The 13,292-nt window shown below is 43.7% G+C and overlaps 1 protein-coding gene across 5 annotated transcripts in view; it reads left to right on the top strand.

Moving 5' to 3' along the window:
- Positions 1-13,292, top strand: part of WDR19 (WD repeat domain 19) — a 109,502-nt gene that overhangs the window by 68,538 nt on the left and 27,672 nt on the right. For all 5 annotated transcript variants that reach the window (XR_013533140.1, XM_078367377.1, XM_078367375.1 and 2 more), the window contains 4 exons: positions 1,198-1,266; positions 8,853-8,930; positions 10,773-10,869; positions 12,769-12,893. Coding sequence is in view for 4 of the 5 variants with exons in the window: in XM_078367377.1 (XP_078223503.1) it covers positions 1,198-1,266; positions 8,853-8,930; positions 10,773-10,869; positions 12,769-12,893 (369 nt within the window). In the remaining variant the exon portion in view is untranslated. The remainder of the gene's footprint in view (positions 1-1,197; positions 1,267-8,852; positions 8,931-10,772; positions 10,870-12,768; positions 12,894-13,292) is intronic.

The raw sequence follows: 13,292 nt of genomic DNA, 5'->3' as shown, positions 1-13,292 counted from the left end.
TTGTCATCCTTCACTTTATTCCCCAAATACGAGTTGCTTTCATTGTTACAGAGCCCCTTGGCCTAAGGCAGGGGTTACAGTGTCCAAGAAGGGACATCATAAGTGAAGCTACGGGGTGAAGCTGCGCATTGTTCATGTGACAGGGTAGGGACTACTGAATGGCACATGTCTTGTCTGAAGAAGCCAGCTGTTGCTCACCTCCATAAAATTGTTGTCATTTAGGAATCCAGGCCCTGTAGTGCCAGATCATATGATTTTTCAAGAGAAACGGAAAGTTGGGGCTGCCAGTTTTGAAATATGTGCCCAGACATTTATATAATACCTCACTGGCCAAAAAAAAGACATGTCTGTGTGTGAATTCAGCCTACAGACCACCACCAATTTGTTGTTGCTGGCCTCTTTGATAAAGTCCAAACTCCTTAGCTGGAACTCAAGAGAATTATAGTTTGATCAACCAGCCAGAACTCCCTAATTGGGTATCCAGCTGTTTCCATGGAAGAGTCACACGCTCCTCTAAGAGCCAGGCTTTCATCCATCTTCTCCATCTGGATTCCTCTCTGCTCTCTACATCACCTACCACAAACCTATTCATCCTTCAAGTGACACCTTCAGGATCATCTCCATGCAAAGCCATCTTCTTCCTCAGAGCACCTATAAAAAAACCACTGACAATCCAGTCCATTTGTCTTTTTATAGTCTTAAATTTCTTCCTAAGTGTGGTGTTACGGTGTTCAGGAATTAAGCAATTATGACTTAAAATAATTAGTCCCTTATATTATCACCACACCACCCAGAGCTTCCCAGGAAGATTGTATGTAACACAGAAAAGAGGGTCTGTGCCATACCATTCCTGGTATTCTCCATGGGATCTAGAGAAGTCCCGCATACATAATAGCAGGTTGTCCGTAAATATTTGTTGAAAGAACAAATGAATGAAAATAATTAAATCTTCCTGCTGAAAAGGTCACATTTTACATTTTCATTTCATCAGGACTAGATTCTTTTGAGAGTTAACTGGGTCCTTCCATGTTTTAAACTATACCCAGCTTTTAAGACTATATTTAAGATCCAAGACTATGCAAGCCCCTGATTGAGATTAAGTTAGTAATTACCTTGTGTAAAAGCTGTGTGAAAGCTTTGTTTTTCCTAACGTGAAAACATTCTGAAAATTTTTAATTGCTGTGATTCTCTTTTCAGGCACTTAAACACTTCCTGAAATGCCCGAGCTCAGAAGATAATATGGCAATAGAAATGGCAATTGAAACTGTAAGTACACCTTGCATGAAACTTTCAAGAATTCCAATTAAAAAAAAAACTTTTTGGAGAAAATTTCAAATATATGCAGAAGTAGACCAAACAGTATGGCAAACTCCTCCATACCCATCATGTAACTTCCACAGCTGTTGATACATAGACACTCATTTTATTCATACCTTCACCCTCTTTCCTGAGCAAATTGCAGTCATCGTATCATTTTACTTGTGGATACAATATCAGTGTCTAAAAGATAAGAACCTTTGGATTTTCTTTTAGGTGTAACTTGCATGCAGTAAACTTCATAAATCCTAAGTGTACAACTCGATTAGTTTTTTCATCTATGCATACCCATGTAACCCCCACCCAGATCAAGATATAGAACATTTTTAGCTCCCAAGAAGTCTCCCTCTTGTCAACCCCTAGTCAATATACCCCATCAGAGGTGACTTCAATTCTGACTTACGTTTTTTTGTGTTTTTTTTTTTTTTGAGATGGAGTCTCACTCTGTTTCCTAGGCTGGACGCTGGAGTGCAGTGATGCGATCTCTGCTCACTACAACCCTTGCCTCCCAGGTTCAAGTTATTCTCCTGCCTCAGCCTCCTGAGTAGCTGGGATTACAGGCACTTGCCACCACACTCGGCTAATTTTTGTATTTTTAGTAGAGACAGGGTTTCACAATATTGGTTAGGCTAGTCTCGAACTCCTGATCTTGTGATCCACCTTCCTCAACCTCCCAGGTTGTAATCCCTCAACCTGCTGGGATTACAGGTGTGAGCCACTGCGCCCAGCGACTGACTTATGTTTTTGTAGACTCGTTTTGCCTGTGTTCAACCTTCATAGAAACAGAGTCACGCATGTGTACTCTTATGCCCAGTTTCAGTCAGCATTATGTATATAAATGTGTCTGCTTGTGTTACTGCACATAGCAATAGGTCATTCTTATTCATTACTGTGTAGTGTTATACTATATGATATTTTACTATATGACTATACCACAGTTTATTTATGCCTTATTCTGTTAATGGACATTTAAGTGTCTCCAATTCCAGCATATTATGAAGAAAGCTGCCATAAAGCTGTTCATGTCTTTTGGTGAACAAAAGCCCTCAGTTTTATTGGGTATCTATCTAGGAGTAGAACTATTATGTCATAGTATTCTAAATCCAAGTCTTTTTGTCAGGTATGTATTGCAAAAATCTTTAAAGATGTGGTTTGCCTTTTTATTCTCTTGACAAGCAGAAATTCGTAACTTTTAATAAAGTCCAACTCATGAATCTTTTTTTTTTTTTTCCAAGATGGAGTTTCACACTGTTGCCCGGGCTTTAGTGCACTTGTGCAATCTCAGCTCACTGCAATCTCTGCCTCCTGGGTTCAAGCAATTCTCCTACCTCAGCCTCCCCAGTAGCTGGGGCTACAGGCATGTGCCACCACACCCAGCTAAATTTTTTGTATTTTTAGTGGAGATGAGTTTCACCATGTTGGCCAGGATGGTATCAAACTCCTGACCTCAAACCATCCAGCCACCTCAGTCTCCCAAAGTGCTGGGATTGGAGGCATGAGCCATCATACACAGCCTAGTAGGACCATCTCTTGTATCAACTTGGGCTGCCATAACAAAATACTATAGTCTGGGTGACTTCTGGAGTTTAGGAAGTCCAAGAACAAGGTGCCGATAATTTGGTTCCTGATGCAGGCTCTCTACCTGACTTGCACACAGCAGCCTTCTCACTATGTCCTCACGTGGCCTTTCCTGTACAGGTATGCAAGAAGAGAGATTTCTCTCCCTTCCTCTTATAATGTCACAATCTAACCCTAGTTACCTCCCAAAGGCTTTAGGGGATACTGGGGGACACAAATGTTCAGTTCATAATAACCCATTTTTTTTAGTCTTTTTTTTTTTTTTTTTTTTTTTGAGACAGAGTCTTGCTCTGTCACCCAGGCTGGAGTGCAGTGGCGCAATCTCAGCTCATTGCAACCTCTGCCTCCTGGGTTCAAGCAATTCCCCACCTCAGTCTCCCAAGTAGCTGGGACTACAGGTGCCTGCCACCTCGCCTGACTAATTTATTTTATTTTTTATTTTTTAGGGTTTTACCATGTTGGCCAGGCTGGTCTCAAACTCCTGACCTCAGGTGATCCACCCACCTTGGCCTCCCAAAGTACTGGGATTACAGGTGTGAGCCACCACATCTGGCCGGGTCTCTCTTTTTATGATGTTAAGATTGATTATTGAGTGTAGGTGTGGTCAGCCTGATCAATCACAGATTGATCATAGATCAGTCACTTTTCACCTAACGATTTCAGCGACCATTGATGATTATTACTTAGATAGGGGTGTCCAATCTTTTGACTTCCCTGGGCCACATTGAAAGAAGACGTGCCTTTAATTAATGAGTCCAGAAAGGCTCTGATTTGGGTAGTTGTCCATTGCAGGATTAATCAGCTGGTGGCCACAGGGATGGAATATTGGGTTGAATTCCCACCACTAGACAAAGTTCAGTAGCCATGGAGTTGGGGTCTGTTGAGACATGGAATTTCCACTAGAACTCCATGGTTGAAGTGAAGTAGAAGCATCTCTCAGAAGAATTGAAGGAATGAGTATTAGACAAAATTATAGATGTCCCTTGCAGCTGTCACATTTCTCTCCTTTCATTAATATTCTGTAATCTGACGATATGTTCTTCATTGTTGTGTTTATAATATATTTTGTTAAATTTTATTAAGGTCAAGGACATGGAGTCCGTAAAACCAACATATTGGTACTTACTGCTGGGATTACTTCATTCAGACAAGTTCATTCTGAATTTTACTACTGGATATTTTTTTCAAGTGCAGCTTCAAATCATTTTATTCTCAAGCTGCAAAACCTCTAGTGGCTCCGCATGGCCTCCACAATTTATTCCCAAACTATCCTTCATAGGTCATACATTTTTTTTTTTTTTTTTAGATCAAGTCTCGCTTTGTCACCCAGGCTAGAGTGCAATGGCGTGATCTCAGCTCACTGCAACCTCCGCCTCCTGGGTTCAAGCAATTCTCCTGCATCAGCCTCCTGAGTAGCTGGGACTACAGGCGCGTGCCACCACGCCCAGATAATTTTTGTATTTTTAGTAGAGACAGGGTCTCACCATGTTGGCCAGGATGGTCTCAATCTCTTGACGTCATGATCTGCCCCACTTGGCCTCCCAAAATGCTGGTATTACAGGTGTAAGCCACCGCACCCAGCCTGGATCATAAAATCTTAGATATACCTGGAAGTGAACCAGCCTAGCCTCCTTCATTTGACTGATGGGGAAATTGAGGTACCACAGACACCCAAATAGAAAGTAATAGATCTGGGACTAAAACCAAAGCTTTCTTTCCTTCCCACTTACCTATTACACTCCTGTAGGTCAGCAGCCTGTGATACAACTAATTGGCCACTTTTTCCCCCTCTTTTGAGACAGGGTCTCTCTCTTGCCCAGGTGGCATGATCACAGCCCACTGCAGTCTCGACCTCCCGGGTTCAAGCAATTTTCCCACCTTGGCCTCCCAAGTAGCTGGAACTGCAGACATGCCACCACACCTGGCTAATTTTTTATTTTGTATATAGATGGGGTTTCACTATGTTGCCCTGGCTGGTCTTAAACTCCTAGGCTCAAGTGATCCTCTCGCCTCAGCCTCCCAAAATGCTGTGATTACACATGTGAGCACAGTGCCCAGCCTTAAACTGGCTCTTTAATTTGAATAGGTCAGGGCCCCCTTCCTTTATTTCTTCACTCTTGCCATTACTTACACCTAAAACACCCCTCCCCCTGCACCTCTGCATTTCATACTCTACCCAATAAGACTTTCCTAAACTGACCTCAGGATGAAATTTCACCCTCTTTAGAATGGTCTAAGCTCTTTGAACATCACTTACCGCTATAATAACTCCCTTCAGATTACAAGTTCCTCAGGGTCCAGAACCCATTTCTTTATAAAGTGTTTCACACATGGCAGTCACTCAATTAATATTTGTTGAATTGAGCACATGTTGGTCCCCAGCTCAGTGAAAGCAGTACACAAGTGATACAAGTTTTTTTTCCCCAATCCTCCATTTCTTTTCTTTCTTTTTTTCTTGGGGACCTTCCCCTGCGGAAAAAAAAAAAATCACATTTTCTCGTGACTTGCATTTTCTCACACTTGGTGCTCTCTTTCACCTGCTGATTCACAACCATAGCCCTGAATTTGGGAGCACTGTCAAAATGCTCGGCTTCACCCACCCCACCCCCATCCCCATCCGGCACCTCAAGGCTCTGAAATGCTTCCTTGGTTTGTGGAGGGGGAAGGAGGAAGGGAAGTATGAGGCCCTCACTGGGAGATTTTGGGGAAAGTGGGGCTCACTGGTGTCTCAGGTGAGTTGGGGGAGCCCTCTTTACCTCCCGGCACTCAGCTCCTGCCTTCCCACTCCAAGAACTTGCTTGAAAAGGTCCCCACAGATCTCTCACTTGCTAAATTTAGAAGTCTCCCTCTCAGTCTTCACCCTACTCCATGTTACGGTAACATTTTACGCTATTATACTACATCTTTCTGGATGTTTCTCTCTTCAGAACACTGTCTTCTGTTCTCCACTTCCTTCTCATTGGTCCCTTCTCAGTCTCCTTCTCTGGCCCCTCTGCCCACCAATGCCAGCACCCCTTAGCATTCCTTCTGCACCCTTCTGTGACCGGCCTTTGCATGGCCACATCTATTCCTGCTGGCTCTCCTGTCTATCTGTCCTGATACTTCCAGTGTGCTCCACTCTCCCTGGGGGCAGCTGCAATTATTGCAGGTGATGAAAAACAATAGAGATAGCTGGGTGCTGTGGCTCACGCCTGTAATCCCAGCACTTTGGGAGACTGAGGTTGGCAGATCACCTGAGGTCAGGAGTTCCAGACCAGCCTGACCAACATGGAGAAACTCCGTCCCTACTAAAAATACAAAATTAGCCAGGCATGGTGGCAGATGCCTGTAATCCCAGCTACTCAGGAGGCTGAGGCAGGAGCCTGGGAGGCAGAGGTTGTAGTGAGCCAAGAATGCACTGTTACACTCCAGCCTGGGCAACAAGAGCAAAACTCCGTCTAAAAAAAAAAAAAAAAAAATACGGACACCTTTCAAATGTTGACGTGCCGGTAGGGTGGCCACATTTTGCATAGTTAATAGTGAAAATTACTTATTACTTCTCTGACATTTAAGCATTTTTATTGTCTATTTGACAACACTGTCTACTTGGTACCCGTCCAAGACCTGGACATGTACTGACTTACTTAATCGTCATAACAGTTCTCTGAGTTAGGTGCTATTATTACCCACATTGAGGCCCCAAGAGTAACCTGCCTGAGATCAAGAGAACAAGCCTATCATTTACATCCCAACATCCCTGCTTTACTGAAGTGGCAAGAGCAGAGGGGACACAGGTTGGTGAAAGCCTAGCTTTTTTCCCTGACGATGACCACAGGAAATCCTGCAGCCTGAGAGCCTCTGCACCCACAGGTTCAGGGTCATCTCTTACACTCAAGCCTACTGATTTCATCCTTCCTCTACTGGACAGGTAACTGTCAGCTTTGTCCTCAGACCTCAACTATGGTGTAGCAGGCAAGGCCAGGTGCTGCTGAGTCCCTAATGACCATTTCCTTCATTTTCTGGGTGGCTTTTCTCATTGTAATGTCATTACCATGACAAGAGGACAGTGCTAGACTGTTCAGTGTTCCTTCCCCTAAGTTGAGATCCAGGCGTTTGTGTTTTGTTTTGTTTTGTTTTGTTTTTGAGACAGAGTCTTGCCGTGTCACCAGGCTAGAGTGCAGTTGCATGATCTCGGTTCATTGCAACCTCCACCTCCTGGGTTCGAGCGATTCTCGTGCCTCAGCCTCCTGAGTAGCTGGGATTACAGGCACACACTACCATGCCCAGCTCACCTCTTTTTAATAAACACAGAATTCTGAAGCCTCCTAATTTTATCAGTAATTCCCTAGTGCTTCACCTAAATTCCTGACCTCACATATTCTGTTCCTACTAAAACTCATGCATGCCCATCTCGCAATGTGGTCCATTAGTTTTCCTGTTCAATAGCACCCAGTGCTTCAGTAATTTAACTCACCTTTATGAAGATGACCTTGGTTGTTTTTTTTTTTTCTTTTTTTGAGACAAAATATCATTCTGTCACCCAGGTTGGAGTGCAGGGGCGGGATCTTGGCTTATTGCAACCTTTACCTCCCAGGTTCAAGCAATTCTCGTGCCTCAGCTTCCAGAGTAGCAGGGATTACAGGTGCACACCACCACACCCAACTGTTTTTTGTATTTTTAGGAGAGATGGGGTCTCATCAGGTTGGCCAGGCTGGTCTTGAACTCCTGGCCTTAAGTAATCTTCCCACCTCAGCCTCCCAAAATGCTGGGATTACAGCTGTGAGCCACTGTTCCCAGCCTGGAGATGACTTTTAAATAAAGATTTCTAAGCCAGCCTTCTCTCCAGAACCCCACCCACGTTTCATCTGCCTGCTCTCTTCCGGGATCCTCTGGCTATGACCCTCATGTCTTTACACTTTCCAGGACCTGTAGTCATTCACAAGTGCATTTCCTCAGGGAGCCGCTGCAGAGGAGGGCAACTGGAACGATATCGTTGTGTAAGCGCTTGTGCTTAAGGTGCTGTCCTCAAGGTGTCATAGTCATTTATCTTAAAGTTTTTATTAAAACATCCAAGGGCTGGGCACGGTGACTCACGCCTGTAATCCCAGCACTTTGGTAGGCTGAGGCAGACAGATCACAAGGTCAAGAGATCAAGACCATCTTGGCCAACATGGTGAAACCCCATCTCTACTAAAAATACAAAAATTAGCTGGGTGTGGTGGCATGCACCTGTGTTCCCAGCTACTCGGGAGGCTGAGGCAGGAGAATTGGTTCAACCTAGGAGGTGGAGGTTGTAGTTAGCCGAGATCGCGCCACTGCACTCCAGCCTGACAACAGAGCATAACTCTCTTTCAAAAAAAAAAAAAAAAAAAAAATTCCAAGAAGTACATTCTCAATACATGTGAAAGAAAATATGGTATTTTGGCCAGATTGGGTGGTGCACACCTATAATCCCAGCACTTTGGGAGGTCAAGGTGGGCAGATCACAAGGTCAAGAGGTTAAGACCATCCTGTCCAACATGGTGAAACCCCATCTCTACTAAAAAAAAAAAAATACAAAAATTAACTGGGCATGGTGGCGCATACCTGTAGTCCCAGCTACTTGGGAGGCTGAGGCAGGAGAATCACTTGAATCCAGGAGGCAGAGGTTGCAGTGAGCGGAGATTCTGCCACTGTACTCCAGCCTGGTGACAGAGCAAGATTCCGTCTCAACAAATAAAAAAAGAAAAGAAAAGCCAATACGGTATTTTGATACAGCAATTAAGAAAAGCTATAGCTTCTAAGGATAGCTTTTCATTAATGGAGACTCTAGCAACGAATGAAGAAAGGCCTTGATTCTATGTCATATTTCAGGCACTTTACTATAGATACTATTAAAGTTTTTTATTCCCTCTCCCTAAGCAGGAGATTGTCTTTGTTTCCGCTCTTGCTTGGGTTAAGATGCTGAATTTGCTGGGTCTTTCTCTCTTATTAAACAGGTTGGTCAGGCCAAAGATGAACTGCTGACCAATCAGCTGATAGACCACCTCATGGGGGAGACTGATGGCGTGCCTAAGGTACTGAACACATGGGCTTCATGTGCATCTTCAGATCTTCGTTACAGTTTTATTCTGCCTGTTTTACCCATCATGCCTTTACAACATTGACTTGAAAAATTTTCTCTCTGCCAGCAGCGTAGAACTTCTAGATCAGGAGCATCCAATCTTTTGGCTTCCTTGGGCCACATTGGGAAAAGAATTGTCTTGGGCCACACATAAAATACACTAACACTAACAATCACTGATGAATTTAAAAAAATAATCGCAAAAAAATCCTCATAATGTTTTAAGAAAGTTTACAAATTGATGTTGGACTGCATTCAAAGCTGTCCTGGGCTATATGTGGCCCACGGACCATGGGTTGGACAAGTTTGATCTAGACAGACCCTGTGTTTTAGAGGGTAATGTATATTCATTCACTCTATAAAATTTGTATTGCCCCCTGCAAGATAGCCATGCCCCTCTAGATACCGATCCTCACTGCCAACGATTTTTCTCAAATGTTATAATTTTGTTTATTCTAGAAACTATGAAAAAAAGATCACTGACATTGAAACTATGACTTAGCACTAATCTCTAAAACTCAGAGTGTGCTTTGTTTACATTTCAAAAATTACGGAAATTAACAAAAATCACATTAAGCATAAAAGTAATTCTCTGTAACATAAAATAGAAATAAATTGGCCAATTGTGGTAGCTCACACCTGTGATCCCAGCACTTTGGGAGGCCAAGGTGGGCAGATCACTTGAGGTCAGGTGTTGGGGACCTATCTGGCCCACATGGCGAGACCCTGTCTCTACAGAAAATACAAAAATTAGCCTGGCATGGTGGTGCCTGTCTGTAGTCCTAGCTACTCAGGAGGCAGAAGCAGAAGAATTGCTTGAACCCAGGAGGCAGAGGTTGCCGTGAACCGAGATTGTGCCACTGCACTCCAGCCTGGGCAACAGAGTGAGACTCCATCTCAAAAAAGAAAAGAAAAGAAATAATTACAAGCATATTTTCAAAATATGTGACTCACGTGGCTTCCTACAGAACATCCATCCTCTCCCATCCCTGGTGAGGAGAGACGCACACACCTTTGAGAATGCCCCCAGACCTCCTTCTTCCCTTTTGCTTTATGTTCAAGGAGATTTGCTGGCAAGAAACTCAAGTCACTGATTTGAAGTGAGGGCAACAGAATATCACAGCTGGAGAGGACTGTAGTGGTCCCTGAGTCCATTTTCTGTATCTTACAGATAAAGCCACAGAGACCCAGAGCAGCTCAGTTAACTCACCAAAGACACTTCACCCAGTCTCTTCAGCTGCTCCAGTCACCTTCCATCCCGTCTGCTTACCCTAATAATCTGGAAACCAGCATCCAGGGCTCGCAGCTGTCTAGAGTTGGAATAGAAATGGAAAATGGCCAGTGGCCAGAGAAAATTGATACACATATAACAATTCTTGAAAGTTTACAAAGTTCATATATCATGTAAGAAGCTATTTTGTTTCCAAGCACATGAGAAATACTCTGTGGAGTAGGGTCAGGAATACACACTGAGATCATGTGGTTCAAATCCTGACTGGGCCCCTGCTGTTGTTTCAGCTTCTCATCTGTGAAATTGGGATAACAATAATGCCTTCTTCCTAGGGTTGGTATGAGGATTTAAATGCATTAGTTCTTCTCAAATACTTAGAATACCACCTGGCCATATTGAGCTAAATGCTTAATAAGTAAACTAATTCTTTATGCATTGAATTTTTTAAAGCAATATCAATCCTCAGTTACTGGCAGATGAATATGATTCTAACTGAAATACAAAATTCTAATCTCCCCTTAGCTAATGAAGAAAGTAATGTTTCTATAATGGTTTATATGTCAGGATGCCAAGTACCTGTTCCGCTTGTACATGGCTCTGAAACAGTACCGAGAAGCTGCCCAGACTGCCATCATCATTGCCAGAGAAGAACAGTCTGCAGGTAGGTACATGATATGTAAGTGTTCCTCCCCAAATAGGCAACAGAATCAAGCCCCAGCCCCTGCCCCTTTTCTGTGTAGGAAAAAGTAGCCCCTACGTTTCTAACATAGGCTTGCTTTGAACCCAAAAGATTAACGAGATGACCATTTCTAGGTTTCAGAGTAGTAAAACAATGTACTGTCCCAGGGGACTGTATAAATGTAAGAGGCTAAGGCCGTCTGTTGCCAAGTGCTATTTCCTCTTCTCCTCCACAGCCTGAGCTTCTGTCTCATGACTGATGGCTCCTCTCACCTCTCCAGCCCATGACCCCCTTCCTACAGACTCACAGCATTTTCTTTTCATTCCCTGCATTTGGCATTAACAATAGGAGACACTAGGCGATGGAGGGTACTGATGTGATACTGTTAGGGATGTGGTACTACTCTTAGGGACCTAGTTCTTTGTAATATGCAGAGACTGTTGACAGACTCTTCAGGACGGTTCTGCTTATATGCGCTGCTCTATCAATACTTATTAAAAGAGTGAGAGAATTAGTCTGCTGTCTTCATTAATTTTTATAGCTGATCTTCTTAAATCTTTACAAATGTGGACACAGTTTTAGAAAATACACAGTCCAATAAGTCATTACTTTATTCAACTTACATTGATTTAACAACACCTTCTTCCTGTCAGATGCGTGCTCGGAGCTCAGGATAAGAGAAAACTGAGCCATAGTTCAGTCCTTAAGGTCCTGATTTGATGAAAGAGACAGAAAGTAAATTCAGAGTTGTCGGACAGGGTGACGAGTGCCAGACTAGAAAGAGAAACAGGCTGAAAAGGCACTATGAAAATAAGAGCTGCGCTGGGTTACCCACAGCATCGTGAAGGTTGGGGTAGGGAGAGTTGGAGGATGGAGACGAGAGAAGACAACGAAAGCTTTGGCTGAGTTTTGAAAGGATAGGGGTGCAGGAGATGAAGGGGAGTAGGGGGTGCTCAGAGCCAAAGTGCTGGGATGTGGGGAAGTGCAGGGATGAGGAAAAGTGCTGGCAAGGCTGCAGCATTTACATGCCTGGAGAAGGAAGGGAGGGAAAATCGAGCCAGCAAGGAGTGCGGAAGCTGATCCTGAAGGGCACAAGTGCTCTGCACTTCCAGGTGTGAGTGGCGCCACTGGAGGGTGTTATGCAGGGGTGTGACCTTGAAGTGTTTGGGTGTGGATTGAGGCTTGAGGGTTTTCAAAGCATACTCTGACATCAGATGTGGGCTCAGGGAATCCTGATGAGCTCTACTGCAGAAGGAAATGGTGAGAAGCATTCACAGTGGGCATGAGGAAGGGAGGCTGGAACTGGGAGACTGAGAGTTAGACTCAGAACTCCATGACCTGGTGGACATCAGGGCCAGGTGGGTGCCCTGAGGAAGAGTAAGACATCAAGGACACCACTGTTTTTCACCAGAGGGACTGGCTAGATGTTTATAACATCAATTAAAATAGAAAATCTGGCTGGGCATTGTGGCTCACACCTGTAACCCCAACATTTTGGGAGGCCAAGGAAGGTGGATTTCTTGAGCCTGGGAGTTTGAGACCAGCCTGGGCAACATGGTGAAAACCTCGTCTCTACAAAAAAATACAAAACTAGCCAGGCATGGGAGAATCGCTTGAGCTCGGGAGGCAGAGGTTGCAGTGAACAGAGATTGTGCCCGTGCACTCCAGCCTGAGTGACAGAGGAAGACCCTGTCTCTGATAGACAGATGGACAGACAGATAGATAAATGGATAGATAGGAAATCTGCTGAGTTGCTTTGAATAAGAAATTATTAAGAGATTACTAATAACAAGATTAGCCAAATCCACTTGTAAGATAGGGGTCCATAGAGTGTCCTCAGATTTCACCCTTTGCAGTAATGTCGTTTTACCTTTTTTCAAGGAAACTACCGGAATGCACACGATGTTCTCTTCAGTATGTATGCAGAACTTAAATCCCAAAAGATCAAAATTCCCTCCGAGATGGCCACCAACCTCATGATTCTGCACAGCTATATACTAGTGAAGGTGAGGCCCACGGAGTGACTTGGGACATAACCGGTTAGGATTTATATCCTAATTATTGTCCATATTGGTGCTGTCCAGTAGAACTTTCTACAGTGATAGAGATATTCTGTATCTGTACCGCCCAGTATGGTGGCCACTAACCTGGCTGTGGAGCACTTGAAATGCAGCTAGTATAGCTGTTAAACTATCTTTTTAATTGTATACGATTTTAATTTTTTAATTTAAGTAGCCACACGTGACTAATGACTACCACCTGAGACTGCACAGGTTTGTAGTGTTGATTCTAAGGGAAATGCATCTGGAGTTATAACTCGAAACTCCCAGGAGTACTTTTCCCTTCAGAGAAGCAGGAGGATCCTTCTTCCATAAAGAAGGGGGTTGGAAGGAGGAGAGAAGTCT

This window comes from Callithrix jacchus, chromosome 3 (assembly GCF_049354715.1).
Source record: "Callithrix jacchus isolate 240 chromosome 3, calJac240_pri, whole genome shotgun sequence".
Lineage (NCBI taxonomy): Eukaryota > Metazoa > Chordata > Mammalia > Primates > Cebidae > Callithrix > Callithrix jacchus.
The sequence above is the reverse complement of the archived record's forward strand: the minus strand, read 5'-3'. Positions and strand labels throughout refer to the sequence as shown.